This window comes from Enoplosus armatus, chromosome 14 (assembly GCF_043641665.1).
Source record: "Enoplosus armatus isolate fEnoArm2 chromosome 14, fEnoArm2.hap1, whole genome shotgun sequence".
Taxonomy (NCBI): Eukaryota; Metazoa; Chordata; class Actinopteri; order Centrarchiformes; family Enoplosidae; genus Enoplosus; species Enoplosus armatus.
In genome coordinates this window covers 1,212,836-1,234,793 of record NC_092193.1, presented here as the reverse complement: position 1 = coordinate 1,234,793, position 21,958 = coordinate 1,212,836, and the positions used below count along the sequence as shown (strand labels likewise).

At 40.8% G+C, this 21,958-nt stretch overlaps 2 protein-coding genes and 1 pseudogene across 2 annotated transcripts; 1 reads left to right on the top strand and 2 right to left on the bottom strand.

Moving 5' to 3' along the window:
* Positions 1-2,901: 2,901 nt before the first annotated feature.
* On the bottom strand, positions 2,902-10,998 carry LOC139296088 (immunoglobulin lambda-1 light chain-like). The gene is made up of 6 exons (XM_070918380.1): positions 10,956-10,998; positions 10,546-10,863; positions 7,188-7,235; positions 4,372-4,680; positions 4,181-4,255; positions 2,902-3,436 (listed from the first exon to the last, which is right to left on the bottom strand). Exons 1-6 carry the CDS (start codon positions 10,996-10,998, stop codon positions 3,288-3,290), a joined length of 942 nt encoding a protein of 313 aa, XP_070774481.1. The 3' UTR covers positions 2,902-3,287.
* A 2,691-nt stretch (positions 10,999-13,689) lies between these two features.
* Positions 13,690-20,178, bottom strand: LOC139296087 (immunoglobulin lambda-1 light chain-like). The gene is made up of 5 exons (XM_070918379.1): positions 20,092-20,178; positions 19,673-19,999; positions 16,325-16,372; positions 14,359-14,838; positions 13,690-14,242 (listed from the first exon to the last, which is right to left on the bottom strand). Exons 1-5 carry the CDS (start codon positions 20,132-20,134, stop codon positions 14,076-14,078), a joined length of 1,065 nt encoding a protein of 354 aa, XP_070774480.1. The 5' UTR covers positions 20,135-20,178; the 3' UTR covers positions 13,690-14,075.
* LOC139295956 (uncharacterized) lies at positions 17,188-17,877 on the top strand (annotated as a pseudogene).
* Positions 20,179-21,958: the final 1,780 nt, after the last annotated feature.

The window sequence follows — 21,958 nt, the reverse complement described above, 5'->3', positions numbered from 1 at the left end:
TTTCCAACAGGTCCTCAGACCTCCCATCAGCCCCTGCGGCGGACAGATAAGGCCGCCGTGTGGTTTTCCGCTGAGTTTCAAAGGGGAGGGGAGGCGGAGCCGAGGAGCAACGGGCAGTTACCATGGAGATGGAGGACTGCATCCTGTCTGCTGCTGCTGCACATCACTGACATGTCAGTGTTTGTACACAGGTGTTAACGTGACAACAGAGCTCATTCTGCTTTCATTGCAGTTCATCACCTCTACTGAAGTATTTCAGATCACTACAGGTACATTAGAAAGAAGGAGAATGACCAGCTGGGCTGATTTTAACAGTGAAAAGGATCAATTCAAGGCAGGAACATATAGTTGTATATCTCAAACTGAGACCTTCGTTCTCCAAAATTCAGTTTGTGTTCGTTCAAATGTCTGTTGTTGAAACAGAAGATGAAGGTTACTGTCAGCCAGCGGAGGGGATTCATTGATCATTTACACTATTTATCTTTCTTTTATGATCATTATCTTGAAGTTGTTTGGAAATTATTCTTTTTTCCCAACATACACAAAGTTGGATTTGTAAAGTGTTCTAAACACAGAACAAAAGCGTGGCTGGTCAACCAGTTGCGGACCTGAGCAGCTCGGTGGAAACTTGCGTTGTCCCAGATGACAATGTACCTGGGCATCTATCTGCTCCGGTTGAACGATCACGTTGTGTTGTGCGTCCAGGAATGTGATGAGACGCTCAGTGTGGATGAACTCACTCTGTCGGCGTTTTGGAACATGTCACTGATTTCTAGGATTTGACTTTGTATTTGCTTTAGTTTCACGGTGTTGTTTTCTAGAACGGTGTTGACGAAGACGTTCCCTTCCAACTTGTGGTGGTAATCTTTCAGTTCTGCAAAGGCTACAAATCAAGTCAAATACTGATGATACTGGAAATACTGTGTAGGTATGAATACAGTTCCCAGTCTCATACGTACACGAAACATACTCTCTGTCTACTGGCAATGCTGTACTACAGTAATCATTGAGTACTGTATTGATATGCAGTACTACAACACTGTACTAAGAGTAGATTTCTTGGACCTGCACAAGTTTGATCGTACTCTCTGCCCAGCCTCCCTCATTGTTAGACCATGGTGGCCCGAATCTCATCAGAGATTATGTCTGTCCTTGGTCTTACTCCTCCCTGTTCTCCTCCTCCTCCTCCTCCTCTTCCTCTTACTCCTCTTGCTATGCCTCACCTGTGGCCCTTTAATTGCTAAACCTCTGATTGCTATTTGAACAATTATGCAAAATGTGTTAAGTTTCACATTTTGAATGTCAGTGTGTTCCATGTGAACACGAGAGATTTTATTCATGAAGATTGTTCAACCCAACCGGTCAAAGCAGATGACCGCCCACCTAGAGTCTGGTTCTGCTCGAGGTTTCTGCCTCTTAAAAGGAAGTTTTTCCTTGCCACTGTCGCCAAAGTGCTTGCTCATGGTGGGAACTGTTGGGTCTCTGTAATAACATTATAAGGAGTCGGTCTAGACCTACTCTATTTTGTAAAGTGTCATGAGATGACTTTGTTGTGATTTGGCGCTATATAAATAAAATTGAATTGAATTGAATTGAATTGTTCCAGATGTAGAGAACTGGATGTAGTGTTCTCAGTGGACCCGAGTGTAAAGCAGGAAATGTGCTTGTATTTGATCAGAATTGGTTCAGTGGGTTGGTACATGAGTGACAGGTTGTGGTCATTGTGTCTCAAGAACCAATGTTAGTGTGTAAACAACTGAGAAACAAACTGTAATACTGATACTGCTCCAACTCCTGAACTGCTGTTACTGTGGAGAACAGATCCTTCACTCTGCTGCCCTCTAGTGGCTGTAAGGACACACTGACTCACACACAAGGCCTCTACTACTGCTTCTGCTACTATTCCTACTATTACCAGGCACTACTACTACAACTACTGTGGCTGCTGCTGCTGCTGCTGCTCCTAACAATACTAATAACTCTTCTACTTATGACTTGACTTGACTTTCATTATTAATTAACTGATTAATCGTTTATAAAATATCAGAATGCCGTGACAAATGCTCATTAAAACTCCTCTGAGCTGCATGTGATGTCTTCAAATTGTTTTATCTGACCAACTCAAAATTATATTCAGTCTGTTATTATATATAGCAAAGAAAAGCTTCAACTTAGGGCTGCAACTAACAATTAGTTTTGTTATCAGTTAATCTGCTGATTATTTTCTCCATTAACTGTTTGGTCTTGAAACAATCAGAAAACAGAGAAAAATGCCGTCACAATACCCTTCAGTCCGAGATGATCCAAGAAGCTTTCAAATCAAAGTTACAAAGTGCTTCACTGTAAAAACAAATAAAAGTAAACCGATCCATTTCATCTTGATAAAGCTGTAACAGTTATTTCAGTGGTTCAGAAATAATAAACACACACATCATTTTGCCAACATTCAAACTTCAGCCCGACTGATGGAGCCGCCGTGTGATCATTTTATAGCAGTTGTAGCTTCAAAGCAGCTCACTCTGCTGTTTGTTCATGTGTGTAAACAACAGAGTCATCAGCGTAGAGTTTTACATCCACACTGACACAATTATAAAAGGGGGTCAGCACTGAACCTGGTGGCACACCCACACCTACTGACTTGTATATAATAGCTATATGTTTCTGTTTGCTTGTCTTTGTTTAGCTCTGTTGTCCTTCTTTAGCTGTATGCTTATATTCATATCTTCCTGTACATTTGTTGTTGCCGCTGTCTGAAAGTATATTGAGAGCTACTTAAAACCAGAGTCACATTACTTGTAGGTGTCAACATACATGAAGCCAATGAAGTGGATTCTGTCTCTGATTATTTGCTATGATGCCAAAGTGAAATCCATCAAAACAAGGAGGTTTCTAAAACACAGATTCTGTGATTTTTCAGTTTATTGAGAATGTTACACTGAAATAATCTGACAAACCTGCCACACTCTGCATAATGTCTTAAAAAGAAACACGAGAACAGAAGAAGTATTACAAACAATAAAATATCCAGCAGACAGCTAATGATTCAGCTTCATGTTCTGTTATTACACAAGTCACAATTAAAAGTGGAACTAGACTAGAGCATCAAAATAACACAATACCACAGAATTAAACAAAGTAACTGCAAATATACGTGGTTATATAAGTATTGACTGTATCTAATCTAAAAATATTAATTTCATATTTTTGACATTTGTGACTGCTGATCAAAGCGATCAATGAGATGAACTGATGAGGTGTGATGGTGAGAAAAGGCGAGCAGAACACAGTCAGTCAGCATGTGTGCAGTCGGTGGACGGTCCCTTGTTTCTGAGGATCCTCAGCAGAGAGAGTCCACAGCAGTACACCAGACTCTTCACTATCAGCACTGTGTACAGCAAGCAGAGCAGCTTCACCCTGCACTGAGACTGGAAGGACACTGACAGACAGACAGACAGACAGACAGACAGGTCATTCTTCTCTCCACACTGTTTCAGTCTTTTCAACTGTGCAACTTTCATCAGAATATCATCAGATCTTATTCAGCATAACTTGGACTTTTCCAGACGGGACAACCAGCTCTACATGAAGACAGCGGTCGGCTGCAACCTGAACGAAAGCTCAAAGCTTATTAAATACAACAAGTCAGGGCCCGACCGAGCTTTGTAGGGGCCCTAAACGGGATCTGATTTCCTGATTTTTCAAGTTAAGAGCTACAATTAACTTTGTGATTCACAATTTATGACAATTAAAGTCACTCAAGGATCAAATGAAGAGTCCAGATATAGAAACACGAGTTATTATGAGTTGGATTCATCGATTTTTGTTGCAGTGACGATTCTCAGTGGGTTCACAACTTCCAGAGACGCCTTTCACTTTACACAGAGTCATTACGTTCATTCTTAATGTAGAAATATTTACAATGGAGCTTCGAGATATAGTCCCCAAACTTTTTATAGCACCCTCAAAGCCCCAAATTTAGTATAGCGCCTCTAAACGTGTCAGATTGTGAAGTGAAAGCTCTCTCATTGGGATTAGTTGTGTTGCTGGACGCTCTAACAGAATCAGGCAGCGTATGTTTACATCTTTCAATGATGAGCAGAAAGTGAACAGACTGATACGCAGCCCTAACTGCAGCAGAACATGGCAGCTGTCCATGCAGAGAGGCAGCAGGCGATCTTACAGTCAGCTTGCTGCAGAGCTGGCAGGACTGCTGACTCTCTCTCTGGAGGACAGGAGGCTGCTGCAGCTGGAAGCTCTGAAACAGAAAAGGAGTGAAAAAGAAAGGTCAGTCCTCTGCTCCTCTGCTGTCTTTGACAGCGTCTCCACATGAAGCTGAATCACTGCTGAACACAGTCACCAAGCCTTCATTACCTTGTTCTGTTGGGGCCTCCACTGTGCGCCCCTCGTGCTGGACGTAGCAGCGGTATTTATACGTGCTGTTCTCTCTCTGATGGATCAGCAAGATGGCGGCGGTGCGTCCCGACTCTCTGAGCTCCAGCTGCTCTCCCTCAGCAGGGGGCAGCTCCACCTGAGAACCGTTCTCCTTTCGTCTTTTCCAGGAGAACCGGACCAGTGGAGGAAACATGGCTGAGGCCAGACACAGCAGGGAGCTCTTCCCCTCCAGGTGGGCTCTGGATGCTGCTGGGTACACGCTCACCACGGGCTCCACTACCGGCTCATCTGCAGTTTGACGGCAACAACAAGCAGCACAGACACGCATTCACACAGTCAACAGCTGCAGCTACAGCACTGCACTGCATTCAGTCTGATCCTGGAGACCACATGGACTCTGATCACTAAACTGCTCATCAATACAGCACAAAGTCCGCTACATGTACTGGCTTCACCTTCACATCAAACACAACTATCACGTCAAGTCATCATATGTCACAGGTGAAAGTCAAAACCTGACTTGACAATTCTTTTCAATGTGTAACGTCCATTCTTAGTTGTTAATAATATTACAACAATCTTCCTACTAATAATGTCCTAAAATATTGAATCTCTTGTTAACGTCAGTGCAAATGTTGCCTTCATAGAAAGGAAAAGAGTTTCCTTCTTTATGGTTAAACTTATTATTATGGTTAATATTATTATTTTGGGTTCTTTTTAGAAGATTGGAGTCTTCCGATAACGTATTCATCAAAAATAAAGTCCCTCCCACCCGCATATTTTAATGTTCCCGGTCAGAATAAAAACACCAAGAAAGTTGGATTTCTGTTGACCAGTTAGGTGAAAAACTTCCAACATTTACGTGAGAAAAGTTGTATTGGAATATTCATGATGTAAAAATAATTTTCATGTTCTGGACTCTCGTTGTGGCTGCAACCTCAGGAAGAAGTCACTTGTAAAACAGACAGCTGTCTCATTTTCTGCACTCTTTGTGTAAAACATACAATATGTTTGTATGAATACATGTTATTGTCTTCATGTTGTTCCTTACTTCCACCCTTTTCCACTCCATACTTAACAAAATGCTGCTCAGGAATATAGATGAAAATAAAACAGGTCTTTCAGCCTCATCAGTGACGCTTCTTTAGAGCTTCGTGCACACGCTGATATTTTCAAAGAAGTGATCTTGATTTAAAGGTGTTAAATAATCACATTTGTTTTCGCTCTGCTTCCTGAAAGTATGTTCTCACCACAAACTGCAGCATTATACAAACTTCAGCTCCTCATTGGATTCACCACAAACATGTCATCAGATATTACAAACAATACAAATTAAAAGGTTTAGAAATGGGAGCAGCGGAGCGTTAATATATATAAAATACAAATGTCAAATACAAATGGTGACAGTGTGTATAATGTGTTGTATTATACTTTTATCACCATATACTCCACATATATATACGTCCATGTATATGTATATACATATATAAATATATATATTACAACATTCATTAAAATACAAGTATATCTGCATGTTTGTATAGTGACAAATAAATGACATTAATATTTACTATTAGATATTTGAAATGATGTTAAGTATCTTACACTATTAAGATTTGTAGTAAGCGTGTATTAAAATGTTTGTGTGTGTGTGTGTGTGTGTGTGCTTTCATCCATCATCATTTATTATCTGATACAAATATATAAATGAGTGTAAATTAATTCAGTTTATTGTAAAATGATTAATGCATTAATATGTCTTGTGCTAAAAACATATTTCCCATCGTATGAAATATAATTATCATAACATTCATGTTACCAGTTAAAAGTATGCAGTATATTTATTATCCTATACAATAGACAATATTTATCACTATGTGCGTTTCAAAATACATTTGTAAACATATAATAAAATAGATTTCACATCACAGATCATCTTGTTTTTAAAAAATATTATGAAGAGTTTATATGAAAAATCTTTACACTTTGTAATATTAACAATATCAGACTTTTTTTTAGCTCTGAAATGACTATTTTTTATGTGATGCAGAAAAAGTCACATATAAAATAATATACTATCATGATGTTGGGTTGACATTGCAATATCTGCAGTTTCTAATTCATAATATTTTCCACCAGATTATGTATCTGATAATATCTATGATATTAAGACATGTTTGTTGTTGAAATGAATGTTAAGCATCATATATTATTTATATTTATATTAAGATACAAATATGCAGTATGTGTGTGAGTGTGTGTGTGTTATTATATATCATCCTACATCATATATAGAAATGTATAAATTAAAATGCATGATATCTATTTATTGTAGTATCATATTCAGTGTCTGTTTAACTGTCATGAAGTACATTTTACAATTTAAAAAGTATTTATTAATTATCCTATATACTCTATTTAAAGTTAAATGGTAAATGCTTGTCAGAATACATTTACTGACATATATTGAATTATGTTTAATATCATATATTATGTTATTTTCAAAAAACAAAAGAAGGCGCTGAATTATATCAGATACTTTAACTGTAACTTTGTCAATATGATACGTTTTCTATATGAATCTGTTTTATGTGATGCAGAAATAAAGACTAAGTTGAGTAGTGCAGTGAGATTTTAACATCCTTTTTGATGTAACAACAGCTGCATGGCTGCAAGAACTCTCGACTAATTATGAACAAACTAACATGTGAAGCCTGAAGCAGCAGAAACTCATTAAAACACATTTTCAACTTGTTCAATAAAACAACTGAAGGAAAATGAATGTTTGTTCTTACCTGTTACATACAGTTTAGTTCCAGAGCCAAAGATCAAGTAGTATCCACCTCCTCCCACAGTGAAACAGACTGATACAGAAACCTGCTGCTGAATGTGTCAGCTGAGGTGAACGAGTCCAAATGATGAACCAGTATCATATTTCAGCTCTAATGTTCACATCAACATGACGGTCTCTTCTTTTATTGTCTTTTTAGACACACTAGCAGTGTTGCTCTGTGGACGGATGTCTGTCGCTCCACTACTTTAGTCCAGATGGATTTGACCTGGACCAAAGGACGGATGGATGGATTGATGTGAAGCTTTGTACAGACATTCTTGGTCCCCAGAGGATTAACTTCATTCATTCACTTTGTTGACTTTTCATCTAGCGCCACCAGCAGGTCGATGTTTTAGGTTCAGACTGAAATATCTCAACTATTGGATGGATGACCATTTAGTTTGGTTCAGACCTTCATGGTCCCCTCAGGATGAACTGTACAGTGCATCCGGAAAGTATTCATACATTTTGTTATGTTACAGCCTTATTCCAAAATGGTTTAAATTCTTTTTTTTCTCAACAGTCTACAAACAATACCCCATAATGACAAAGTGAAAAATTTTGCAAATTTATTAAAATTAAACACTCAAATATCGCATGTACATGTATGTACAATGTAAGTATTCACACCCTTTGCTATGAAACTCAAAATTGAGCTCAGGTGCATCCTGTTTCCACTGATCATCCTTGAAATGTTTCTACAACTTGATTGGAGTCCACCTGTGGTGAATTCAATTGATTGGACATGATTTGGAAAGGCACACACCTGTCCTCTATATAAGGTCCCACAGTTGACAGTGCATGTCAGGGCACAAACCAAGCCATGAAGTCAAAGGAATTGTCTGTAGACCTCCGAGACAGGATTGTATCGAGGCACAGATCTGGGGAAGGGTCCAGAAAAGTTTCTGCAGCATTGAAGGTCCCAAAGAGCACAGTGGTCTCCATCATTCGTAAATGGAAGAAGTTTGGATCCACCAGGACTCTTCCTAGAGCTGGCCGCCCGGCCAAAATGAGCAATCGGGGGAGAAGGGCCTTGGTCAGGGAGGCGACCAAGAACCCGATGGTCACTCTGACAGAGCTCCAGCGTTCCTCTGTGGAGATGGGAGAACCTTCCAGAAGGACAACCATCTCTGCAGCACTCCACCAATCAGGCCTTTATGGTAGAGTGGCCAGACGGAAGCCCCTCCTCAGTACAAAGAACATGACAGCCCGCTTGGAGTTTGCCAATAGGCACCTGAAGGACTCTCAGACCGTGAGAAACAAAATTCTCTGGTCTGATGAAACCAAGATTGAACTCTTTGGTCTGAATGTCAAGCGTCATGTCTGGAGGAAACCAGGCACCGCTCATCACCTGGCCAATACCATCCCTACAGTGAAGCATGGTGGTGGCAGCATCAGGCTGTGGGGATGTTTTTCAGCCGCAGGAACTGGGAGACTAGTCAGGATCGAGGGAAAGATGAATGCAGCAAAGTACAGAGAGATCCTTGACGAAAACCTGCTCCAGAGCGCTCTGGACCTCAGACTGGAGCGAAGGTTCACCTTCCAACAGGACAACCACCCTAAGCACACAGCCAAGGTGACAAAGGAGTGGCTTCGGGACAAGTCTCTGAATGTCCTCGAGTGGCCCGGCCAGAGCCGGACTTGAACCCCATTGAACATCTCTGGAAATACCTGAAAACAGCTGTGCACCGACGCTCCCCATCCAACCTCATCGAGCTTGAGAGGATGTGCAAAGAAGAATGGGAGAAACTCCCCAAATCCAGGTGTGCCAAGCTTGTAGCATCATAGAAGAAGACTGGAGGCTGTAATCGCTGCCAAAGGTGCTTCAACAAAGTATTGAGTAAAAGGTACATAAGTATTTACAAAAGGTGTGAATACTTATGTACATGCGATATGTGAGTGTTTTATTTCTAATAAATTTGCAAAATTGTCTAAAAAACATTTCGTCATTTTGGATTATTGTGTGTAAAATTTTGAGAAATAAAAAGAATTTTATCCATTTTGGAATAAGGCTGTAACATCGTCCTGGAAGAGGGATCCCTCCTCTGTTGCTCGTCCTGAGGTTTCTTTCTTCAAGTGTTTTTTGGGGGTTTTGTCCTGATCTGAATCGAGGCTCTGGGGACAGAGGGTGTCGTACGCTGTACGGGCCGTAAAGCCCCTTGACGCAAATGTGTGATTTGTGATATTGGACTATAAACATAAAACGGACTTGACATTCCCATCGGCCTCAGCTGAACTTTGTGTTCAGTGCTAATGAGCAAATGTTAGCGTGCTAACACGTTGCTAACTAAGATGTTGAACACGGTGAACACGATACCTGTATTAACATGTTACCTGTGTGGCCGTGTTTGTTTGTTTGTTGGTTTGTTCATCGCATCAGTTTGTGTAACAGCCACTGGGAAACCTCCTGGTCCTCCCAGTGACCAGTCCGCCCTCGATGACACAAAGTCATCTCACCCTTTGTTGATATAAAAACATTGATTTGTGCAAAGTCTTTCATTCTCCGGGGAGCGTTCAAGTTCTCACTGAGTTTATTCAAAATCAAGTGTTGGTGTAGAGAAACTTTTGTCCTGATGGTGGCGCTAGAGGAAAGGTCAAGAGGTCACCATAAATGTTAGGATTCATCCTCTGGGAACCAACAACATCCGCAGGACATTTATGGACAAATGTGGCAACAAAATCAGCATCCTAATGACCCGCTGCTCGAAGGGCAAAATCCTGAGCTGACGTGTGTCCAAGATTTGTCTTTTAAAACGTCATAAAGGGAAATGATCTGGTGAAATCTACTGAAAGGTGTCCAACAACAAGTGCTGCTGGAAGTGTCTTCTTTAAGAGCACATTAGTGTTGTGAGGGAGGAATGGACTTTATTCCAGCAGAAGAACAAAGCAGAGGATTTTAATCTTCATCTGGAACAACAAAGTTTGTTGTTGTATTAGACAACATTTGACTGAAGTTTCACTTTTGAAAAATAAAAGGTGTGTGTTGTTTTACGCTTTCATCTGGACGATGTTCTTATTCAGTTTCTGCTTTTATTGTTTTCTCTTGATCTTGTTCCATCATGGTGCGTCTGTGTTGCTAGTTTGTCCTCACTGTGAGGAACAACAATAAACCTGCTGGAATATCTGATACAAATATAAATGAATATAATATGAAATAAAGCCCTCAGCTCAGTACGTCTGTGACTCTGGCTGAGATGGAGGTGAAATATGTGGACCTGGGCTGTGGTTTCCTGCTCTCTTCCTGTCACAAACACTGTTTGACATCTGTTCATCTGTTGGTTTTTGTTCAGGCTGCAGGGATCATTTCTCACTGTGGAGACCAGACTTCCAACAGCTGCAGTAGTAGGTGGCTGAATGAGAGAGTTTAACCTTCTGGATCTCCAACTCACAGCCGTTCTGTTTATTCACAGCTGAGAAATCATCTTTCTGAGGATGATTGTAGCGTGAATCTATGGCACCATTACTCTTATCAATATCAAGAATCCTTGTGAATGTTTCTGTGTCTTTCTTCTGGTACCAGAATATATAACTACCGTCACACCGGTCAGTGCCTTCACAGCTGAAGGAGACTTTGTCACCAACTCTCCTGGTCAATGTTAAATCACCCTGAGTCAGCTCTGCTGCCATGGCAACCAGCGCTGCAGAGAGACAGACAGACAGATGAAGGTCAGTGTGCCAGTGTTTGTTAAAGGTTGACTTTGTCGCCTCCTGATTGGCTGGAAACACTCACCTGAACACAGACAGCACAGAGCAGCAGCTGGGAGGAAAAGCATTGTGTGCAGCGGTGTTTCCTCTGGTGAACCTGGGGAGAAGTGGCGCTCTGATGCAGCCGAGGCCAAACGAGGACGAGCCGTGAGATCAGACGGGGGCCACGTGGTTTCCAACAGGTCCTCAGACCTCCCATCAGCCCCTGCGGCGGACAGATAAGGCCGCCGTGTGGTTTTCCGCTGAGTCGTCGGTTTCAAATGGGAGGGGAGGCGGAGCCGAGGAGCAACTGCCGGTTACCATGGAGATGGAGGACTGCATCCTGTCTGCTGCTGCACATCACTGACACGTCACTGTTTGTACACAGGTGTTAACGTGACAACAGAGCTCATTCTGCTTTCATTGCAGTTCATCACCTCTACTGAAGTATTTCAGATCACTACAGGTACATTAGAAAGAAGAAGAATGACCAGCTGGGCTGATTTTAACAGTGAAAAGGATCAATTCAAGGCAGGAACATATAGTTGTATATCTCAAACTGAGACCTTCGTTCTCCAAAATTCAGTTTGTGTTCGATCTTCAAATGTCTGTTGTTGAAACAGAAGATGAAGGTTACTGTCAGCCAGCGGAGGGGATTCATTGATCATTTACACTATTTATCTTTCTTTTATGATCATTATCTTGAAGTTGTTTGGAAATTATTCTTTTTTCCCAACAAACACAAAGTTGGATTTGTAAAGTGTTCTACACACAGAACAAAAGCGTGGCTGATCAACCAGTTGCGGACCTGAGCAGCTCGGTGGAAACTTGCGTTGTCCCAGATGACAATGTACCAGGGCATCTATCTGCTCCGGTTGAACGATCACGTTGTGTTGTGCGTCCAGGAATGTGATGAGACGCTCAGTGTGGATGAACTCACTCTGTCGGCGTTTTGGAACATGTCACTGATTTCTAGGATTTGACTTTGTATTTGCTTTAGTTTCACGGTGTTGTTTTCTAGAACCGTGTTGATGAAGACGTTCCCTTCCAACTTGTGGTGGTAATCTTTCAGTTCTGCAAAGGCTACAAATCAAGTCAAATACTGGAGATACTGGAAATACTGTGTAGGTATGAATACAGTTCCCAGTCTCATACATACACGAAACATACTCTCTGTCTACTGGCAATGCTGTACTACAGTAATCTTTGAGTACTGTATTGATATGCAGTACTACAACACTGTACTAAGAGTAGATTTCTTGGACCTGCACAAGTTTGATCGTACTCTCTGCCCAGCCTCCCTCATTGTTAGACCATGGTGGCCCGAATCTCATCAGAGATTATGGCTGTCCTTGGTCTTACTCTTCCCTGTTCTCCTCCTCCTCCTCCTCCTCCTCTTGCTATGCCTCACCTGTGGCCCTTTAATTGAAACCTCTGATTGCTATTTGAACTATTGTGCAACATGTGTTAAGTTTCACATTTTGAATGTCAGTGTGTTCCATGTGAACACGAGAGATTTTATTCATGAAGATTGTTCCAGATGTAGAGAACTGGATGTAGTGTTCTCAGTGGACCCGAGTGTAAAGCAGGAAATGTGCTTGTATTTGATCACAATTGGTTCAGGGGGTTGGTACATGAGTGACAGGTTGTGGTCATGGTGTCTCAAGAACCAATGTTAGTGTGTAAACAACTGAGAAACAAACTGTAATACTGATACTGCTCCAACTCCTGAACTGCTGTTACTGTGGAGAACAGATCCTTCACTCTGCTGCCCTCTAGTGGCTGTAAGGACACACTGACTCACACACGAGGCCTCTACTACTGCTTCTGCTACTATTACTACTATTACCAGGCACTACTACTACAACTACTGTGGCTGCTGCTGCTTCTGCTGCTCCTAACAATACTAATAACTCTTCTACTTATGACTTGACTTGACTTTCATTATTAATTAACTCTGAGCTGCATGTGATGTCTTCAAATTGTTTTATCTGACCAACTCAAAATTATATTCAGTCTGTTATTATATATAGCAAAGAAAAGCTTCAACTTAGGGCTGCAACTAACAATTAGTTTTGTTATCAGTTAATCTGCTGATTATTTTCTCCATTAACTGTTTGGTCTTGAAACAATCAGAAAACAGAGAAAAATGCCGTCACAATACCCTTCAGTCCGAGATGATCCAAGAAGCTTTCAAATCAAAGTTACAAAGTGCTTCACTGTAAAAACAGATAAAAGTAAACCGATCCATTTCATCTTGATAAAGCTGTAACAGTTATTTCAGTGGTTCAGAAATAATAAACACACACATCATTTTGCCAACAATCAAACTTCAGCCCGACTGATGGAGCCGCCGTGTGATCATTTTATAGCAGTTGTAGCTTCAAAGCAGCTCGCTCTGCTGTTTGTTCATGTGTGTAAACAACAGAGTCATCAGCGTAGAGTTTTACATCCACACTGACACAATTATAAAAGGGGGTCAGCACTGAACCTGGTGGCACACCCACACCTACTGACTTGTATATAACAGCTATATGTTTCTGTTTGCTTGTCTTTGTTTAGCTCTGTTGTCCTTCTTTAGCTGTATGCTTATATTCATATCTTCCTGTACATTTGTTGTTGGCGCTGTCTGAAAGTATATTGAGAGCTACTTAAAACCAGAGTCACATTACTTGTAGGTGTCAACATACATGAAGCCAATGAAGTGGATTCTGTCTCTGATTATTTGCTATGAAGCCAAAGTGAAATCCATCAAAACAAGGAGGTTTCTAAAACACAGATTCTGTGATTTTTCAGTTTATTGAGAATGTTACACTGAAATAATCTGACAAACCTGCCACACTCTGCATAATGTCTTAAAAAGAAACACGAGAACAGAAGAAGTATTAAAAACAATAAAATATCCAGCAGACAGCTAATGATTCAGCTTCATGTTCTGTTATTACACAAGTCACAATTAAAAGTGGAACTAGACTAGAGCATCAAAATAACACAATACCACAGAATTAAACAAAGTAACTGCAAATATACGTGGTTATATAAGTATTGACTGTATCTAATCTAAAAATATTAATTTCATATTTTTGACATTTGTGACTGCTGATCAAAGCGATCAATGAGATGAACTGATGAGGTCTGATGGTGAGAAAAGGCGAGCAGAACACAGTCAGTCAGCATGTGTGCAGTCGATGGACGGTCCCTTGTTTCTGAGGATCCTCAGCAGAGAGAGTCCACAGCAGTACACCAGACTCTTCACTATCAGCACTGTGTACAGCACGCAGAGCAGCTTCACCCTGCACTGAGACTGGAGAGAAGCTGCTGGAGCTGGAACCACTGAAACAGAAAAGGAGTGAAAAGGAAAGGTCAGTCCTCTGCTCCTCTGCTGTCTTTGACAGCGTCTCCACATGAAGCTGAATCACTGCTGAACACAGTCACCAAGCCTTCATTACCTTGTTCTGTTGGGGCCTCCACTGTGCCCCCCTCGTGCTGGCCTTGTTCTGTTTGGGCCACCACTGTTTGGGCCTCCACTGTGCCCCTCTCGTGCTGGCCTTGTTCTGTTTGGGCCACCACTGTTTGGGCCTCCACTGTGCCCCCCTTGTGTTGGCCTTGTTCTGTTTGGGCCTCCACTATTTGGGCCTCCACTGTGCCCCCCTCGTGTTGGACGGAGCAGCGGTATTTATACGTGGAGAGAGCGTCCAGATCAATCACTCTGATGGCGGCGGTGCATCTCGACTCTCTGAGCTCCAGCTGCTCTCCCTCAGCAGGGGGCAGCACCTCCTGAGGACCATTCTCCTTTCGTCTTCTCCAGGAGAACCGGACCAGAGGAGGAAACATGGCTGAGGCCAGACACAGCAGGGAGCTCTTCCCCTCCAGGTGGGCTCTGGATGCTGCTGGGTACACGCTCACCACGGGCTCCACTACCGGCTCATCTGCAGTTTGACGGCAACAACAAGCAGCACAGACACGCATTCACACAGTCAACAGCTGCAGCTACAGCACTGCACTGCATTCAGTCTGATCCTGGAGACCACATGGACTCTGATCACTAAACTGCTCATCAATACAGCACAAAGTCCGCTACATGTACTGGCTTCATCTATATATGTAGTACAAAATAATTTTAATATAATCATGAAATGTGTCCCTTTAACATTGAATCGTTGTCTGTATTAATGTTAATTTACATATTATAATAAAGGTCATATTTACCTTCACATGAAATGCAATTGTCATTTTCAAGATAACAACATGTATAACACATTATATATTGAACACCATATACTTTACACTAACCACTAACAAACCACTGCATCAGTAATTTCACATTTTTTACTTTTTTAATTTTCATATATAACACAGTTAACACAATATGCTCAGATATATGACAGAAAGACTCAATAAAACTCATATAAAACAATAATACTGAATACATTATAATTTAATATAATATTATTCCCATGTTAGGGTTAATATACATTTTATAAAGAATTACAAATTTTCCCTTCATTTAAATTTTAATTGTCATTTCAATGATTGCATTATGTAAAGTGTAATATAGATTTATGATCATATATTTTACTCTAACCACTAAAAAAGAAATCAATACAACAGTAATTTGCTTTTATTACATGTCAAATATGAATAAAGACAGCTATATAATATAAAATAAAATGTTATTGATGGAAAAGTCACATATAAAATAATATACTATCATAATGTTGGGTTGAAATTGCAATATCTGCAGTTTCTAATTCGTAATATTTTCCACCAGATTATTGCCAAGACATATTTGTTTTGTTTTTTGAGATGAATGTTAAGCATCATATATTATTTATATTTATATTAAAATACATATATGCAGTATGTGTGTGAGTGTGTCTGTGTGTGTCATTAAATATCATCCTACATCATATATAGAAATGTATAAATTAAAATGCATGATATCTATTTATTGTAGTATCATATTCAGTGTCTGTTTAACTGTCATGAAGTACATTTTACAATTTAAAAAGTATTTATTAATTATCCTATATACTCGATTTAAAGTTAAATGGTAAATGCTTGTCAGAATACATTTACTGACATATATTGAATTATGTTTAATATCATATATTATGTTATTTTCAAAAAACAAAAGAAGGCGCTGAATTATATCAGATACTGTAACTGTAACTTTGTCAATATGATACGTTTTCTATATGAATCTGTTTTATGTGATGCAGAAATAAAGACTAAGTTGAGTAGTGCAGTGAGATTTTAACATCCTTTTTGATGTAACAACAGCTGCATGGCTGCAAGAACTCTCGACTAATTATCAACAAACTAACGTGAAGCCTGAAGCAGCAGAAACTCATTAAAACACATTTTCAACTTGTTCAATAAAACAACTGAAGGAAAATGAATGTTTGTTCTTACCTGTTACATACAGTTTAGTTCCAGAGCCAAAGATCAAGTAGTATCCACCTCCTCCCACAGTGAAACAGACTGATACAGAAACCTGCTGCTGAATGTGTCAGCTGAGGTGAACGAGTCCAAGTGATGAACCAGTATCATATTTCAGCTCTAATGTTCACATCAACATGACTGTCTCTTCTTTTATTGTCTTTTTAGACACACTAGCAGTGTTGCTCTATGGACGGATGTCTGTCGCTCCACTACTTTAGTCCAGATGGATTGGACCTGGACCAAAGGACGGATGGATGGATTGACGTGAAGCTTTGTACAGACATTCTTGGTCCCCAGAGGATTAACTTCATTCATTCACTTTGTTGACTTTTCATCTAGCGCCACCAGCAGGTCGATGTTTTAGGTTCAGACTGAAATATCTCAACTATTGGATGGATGACCATTTAGTTTGGTTCAGACCTTCATGGTCCCCTCAGGATGAACTGTACAGTGCATCCGGAAAGTATTCATACATTTTGTTATGTTACAGCCTTATTCCAAAATGGTTTAAATTCTTTTTTTTCTCAACAGTCTACAAACAATACCCCATAATGACAAAGTGAAAAATGATTTTTAGCCAATTTTGCAAATTTGTTAAAAATAAAACACTCAAATATCGCATGTACATAAGTATTCACACCCTTTGCTATGAAACTCAAAATTGAGCTCAGGTGCATCCTGTTTCCACTGATCATCCTTGAAATGTTTCTACAACTTGATTGGAGTCCACCTGTGGTGAATTCAATTGATTGGACATGATTTGGAAAGGCACACACCTGTCCTCTATATAAGGTCCCACAGTTGACAGTGCATGTCAGGGCACAAACCAAGCCATGAAGTCAAAGGAATTGTCTGTAGACCTCCGAGACAGGATTGTCTCGAGGCACAGATCTGGGGAAGGGTACAGAAAACTTTCTGCAGCATTGAAGGTCCCAAAGAGCACAGTGGCCTCCATCCTCCGTAAGTGGAAGAAGTTTGGATCCACCAGGACTTTTCCTAGAGCTGGCCGCCCGGCCAAAATGAGCAATCGGGGGAGAAGGGCCTTGGTCAGGGAGGCGACCAAGAACCCGATGGTCACTCTGACAGAGCTCCAGCGTTCCTCTGTGGAGATGGGAGAACCTTCCAGAAGGACAACCATCTCTGCAGCACTCCACCAATCAGGCCTTTATGGTAGAGTGGCCAGACGGAAGCCCCTCCTCAGTACAAAGCACATGACAGCCCGCTTGGAGTTTGCCAGTAGGCACCTGAAGGACTCTCAGACCGTGAGAAACAAAATTCTCTGGTCTGATGAAACCAAGATTGAACTCTTTGGCCTGAATGTCAAGCGTCATGTCTGGAGGAAACCAGGCACCGCTCATCACCTGGCCAATACCATCCCAACAGTGAAGCATGGTGGTGGCAGCATCAGGCTGTGGGGATGTTTTTCAGCCGCAGGAACTGGGAGACCAGTCAGGATCGAGGGAAAGATGAATGCAGCAAAGTACAGAGAGATCCTTGACGAAAACCTGCTCCAGAGCGCTCTGGACCTCTGACTGAGGCGAAGGTTCACCTTCCAACAGGACAACCACCCTAAGCACACAGCCAAGATGACAAAGGAGTGGCTTCGGGACAAGTCTCTGAATGTCCTCGAGTGGCCCAGCCAGAGCCGGACTTGAACCCCATTGAACATCTCCGGAAAGACCTGAAAATAGCTGTGCACCGACGCTCCCCATCCAACCTCATCGAGCTTGAGAGGATGTGCAAAGAAGAATGGGAGAAACTCCCCAAATCCAGGTGTGCCAAGCTTGTAGCATCATAGAAGAAGACTGGAGGCTGTAATCGCTGCCAAAGGTGCTTCAACAAAGTATTGAGTAAAAGGTACATAAATATTTACAAAAGGTGTGAATACTTATGTACATGCGATATGTGAGTGTTTTATTTTTAATAAATTTGCAAAATTGTCTAAAAAACATTTTTCATTTTGTATTATTGTGTGTAAAATTTTGAGAAATAAAAAGAATTTTATCCATTTTGGAATAAGGCTGTAACATCGTCCTGGAAGAGGGATCCCTCCTCTGTTGCTCGTCCTGAGGTTTCTTCCTTCAAGTGTTTTTTGGGGGTTTTGTCCTGATCTGAATCGAGGCTCTGGGGACAGAGGGTGTCGTACGCTGTACGGACCGTAAAGCCCCTTGAGGCAAATGTGTGATTTGTGATATTGGACTATAAACATAAAACGGACTTGACATTCCCATCGGCCTCAGCTGAACTTTGTGTTCAGTGCTAATGAGCAAATGTTAGCATGCTAACACGTTGCTAACTAAGATGTTGAACACGGTGAACACGATACCTGTATTAACATGTTACCTGTGTGGCCGTGTTTGTTTGTTTGTTGGTTTGTTCATCGCATCAGTTTGTGTAACAGCCACTGGGAAACCTCCTGGTCCTCCCAGTGACCAGTCCGCCCTCGATGACACAAAGTCATCTCACCCTTTGTTGATATAAAAACATTGATTTGTGCAAAGTCTTTCATTCTCCGGGGAGCGTTCAAGTTCTCACTGAGTTTATTCAAAATCAAGTGTTGGTGTAGTAACTTTTGTCCTGATGGTGGCGCTAGAGGAACGGTCAACAGGTCACCATAAATGTTAGGATTCATCCTCTGGGAACCAACAACATCCGCAGGACATTTATGGACAAATGTGGCAACAAAATCAGCATCCTAATGACCCGCTGCTCGAAGGGCAAAATCCTGAGCTGACGTGTGTCCAAGATTTGTCTTTTAAAACGTCATAAAGGGAAATGATCTGGTGAAATCTACTGAAAGGTGTCCAACAACAAGTGCTGCTGGAAGTGTTTTCTTTAAGAGCACATTAGTGTTGTGAGGGAGGAATGGACTTTATTCCAGCAGCAGAACAAAGCAGAGGATTTTAATCTTCATCTGGAACAACAAAGTTTGTTGTTGTATTAGACAACATTTGACTGAAGTTTCACTTTTGAAAAATAAAAGGTGTGTGTTGTTTTACACTTTCATCTGGACGATGTTCTTATTCAGTTTCTGCTTTTATTGTTTTCTCTTGATCTTGTTCCATCATGGTGCGTCTGTGTTGCTAGTTTGTCCTCACTGTGAGGAACAACAATAAACCTGCTGGAATATCTGATACAAATATAAATGAATATAATATGAAATAAAGCCCTCAGCTCAGTACGTCTGTGACTCTGGCTGAGATGGAGGTGAAATATGTGGACCTGGGCTGTGGTTTCCTGCTCTCTTCCTGTCACAAACACTGTTTGACATCTGTTCATCTGTTGGTTTTTGTTCAGGCTGCAGGGATCATTTCTCACTGTGGAGATCATCCTTCCCACAGCTGCAGTAGTAGGTGGCTGAATGAGAGAGTTTAACCTTCTGGATCTCCAACTCACAGCCGTTCTGTTTATTCACAGCTGAGAAATCATCTTTCTGAGGATGATTGTAGCCTGAATCTATGTCACCATTACTCTTATCAATATCAAGAATCATTGTGAATGTTTCTGTGTCTTTCTTCTGGTACCAGAATATATAATCATAGTCACACTGGTCAGTGCCTCCACAGCTGAAGGAGACTTTGTCACCAACTCTCCTGGTCAATGTTAAATCACGCTGAATCAGCTCTGCTGCCATGGCAACCAGCGCTGCAGAGAGACAGACAGACAGATGAAGGTCAGTGTGCCAGTGTTTGTTAAAGGTTGACTTTGTCGCCTCCTGATTGGCTGGAAACACTCACCTGAACACAGACAGCACAGAGCAGCAGCTGGGAGGAAAAGCATTGTGTGCAGCGGTGTTTCCTCTGGTGAACCTGGGGAGAAGTGGCGCTCTGATGCAGCCGAGGCCAAACAAGGACGAGCCGTGAGATCAGACGGGGGCCACGTGGTTTCCAACAGGTCCTCAGACCTCCCATCAGCCCCTGCGGCGGACAGATAAGGCCGCCGTGTGGTTTTCCGCTGAGTCGGCGGTTTCAAAGGGGAGGGGAGGCGGAGCCGAGGAGCAACGGACGGTTACCATGGAGATGGAGGACTGCATCCTGTCTGCTGCTGCTGCACATCACTGACACGTCAGTGTTTGTACACAGGTGTTAACGTGACAACAGAGCTCATTCTGCTTTCATTGCAGTTCATCACCTCTACTGAAGTATTTCAGATCACTACAGGTACATTAGAAAGAAGAAGAATGACCAGCTGGGCTGATTTTAACAGTGAAAAGGATCAATTCAAGGCAGGAACATATAGTTGTATATCTCAAACTGAGACCTTCGTTCTCCAAAATTCAGTTTGTGTTCGATCTTCAAATGTCTGTTGTTGAAACAGAAGATGAAGGTTACTGTCAGCCAGCGGAGGGGATTCATTGATCATTTACACTATTTATCTTTCTTTTATGATCATTATCTTGAAGTTGTTTGGAAATGATTCTTTTTTCCCAGACTTTCTCTGAAGCGTTTCAGTGAGAAGTTTCTTCGTCTTGATTTTAATCTGACAGCAGATTAAAAATCTGTGTCGCGATGATGCAGAAATACACAAAAACATTCATGTTACCACAAACACATTCAGGCTGGTGGTGAATTTGGTAACACAGACTTCCATCTGTTGTCTAACAGCTCTGATGAAAATACAAAACTACAAATCCACAAAACTGTGATTTTGACCCTTTAACATCCTCTACAAGTGCCCGAACCCAACGCACACCCGGTGTGTTCTATTCTTTCTATCTATCAGCAAAATATTTCCCTCTGAATTTTAGTGGAGTAGAAATATAAAGGAGCAGAAAGCTAGAAAGTACAAGTACCTCTCACTTGAGTAAATGTTCATGGTTTCTTTGAACATGTGTGTATGTGTGAAATATGAAATGTCACGAGATCACTAAACTCATACATCACAAATGAAAAAATATTATTATCATTATTATTATTATTATCATTATTATTATTATTACATTGTCACATCTGTCACATCTTTTTTAATCGTATTTTTTCTCACATAGCTTCAGTCTGCAGCCGGCTCCCTGCAGACCGATCTGATCTTTGTTTCTGTTCAAATATATGTTTTCACTCTGTAAACTGCAATGAGAATACTAATAAATAAATAAATAAATAATAAAATAATAAAATAAATACCTGCCTCTGCTTCTCATATGTTTTAACGTACACAAGCGCATTCAAAATCAACAGCAACAAAAAAAAAACCTAAATGCTCTTTTAACAAAAATGATTTGACTTTATTTTGACAACATTAGTATTTAAGACATTGAATAAAATCATTTTAACAATCCAATATGTTTTAACACTTTAAACAATCTGCGCTGCCTGAATCATCTTTGGTCCAATCTGAATATTTTGTGACAGTCACAATATTTGAAGTATCGAAATATACTATGAATATTTTTACTGCCTGAATATTTCTGTAAATTGAATATATTCAATATAATTCACTTCCACACGCTTTGATTCAACAATAGAAAGTAAAAATGTTTTAAAAAGAGTGTGTGTTTATTGTTGCTCACTTTCACTATTGTCTGTTGTTGTTGTTGTTGTTGTTCTCTTTCATCTTGAGTCTTTTTTCAATGTTTTCCTAAATAGGAGCTGATAAAAGACAACCTGT

Coding starts and splice junctions, on each gene's coding strand:
- LOC139296087 (XM_070918379.1), bottom strand. CDS start 20,134: ATGCTTTTCCTCCCAGCTGCTGCTCTGTGCTGTCTGTGTTCAG. Junction 16,373..19,672: donor TGGGAAGGATGATCTCCACA/GTGAGAAATGAT, acceptor CTGTGGGAGGAG/GTGGATACTACTTGATCTTT. Junction 14,243..14,358: donor GGAGGCCCCAACAGAACAAG/GTAATGAAGGCT, acceptor TTTCTGTTTCAG/TGGTTCCAGCTCCAGCAGCT.
- LOC139296088 (XM_070918380.1), bottom strand. CDS start 10,998: ATGCTTTTCCTCCCAGCTGCTGCTCTGTGCTGTCTGTGTTCAG. Junction 4,256..4,371: donor GGAGGCCCCAACAGAACAAG/GTAATGAAGGCT, acceptor TTTCTGTTTCAG/AGCTTCCAGCTGCAGCAGCC. Junction 3,437..4,180: donor AGCTCTGCAGCAAGCTGACT/GTAAGATCGCCT, acceptor TCTGTCTGTCAG/TGTCCTTCCAGTCTCAGTGC.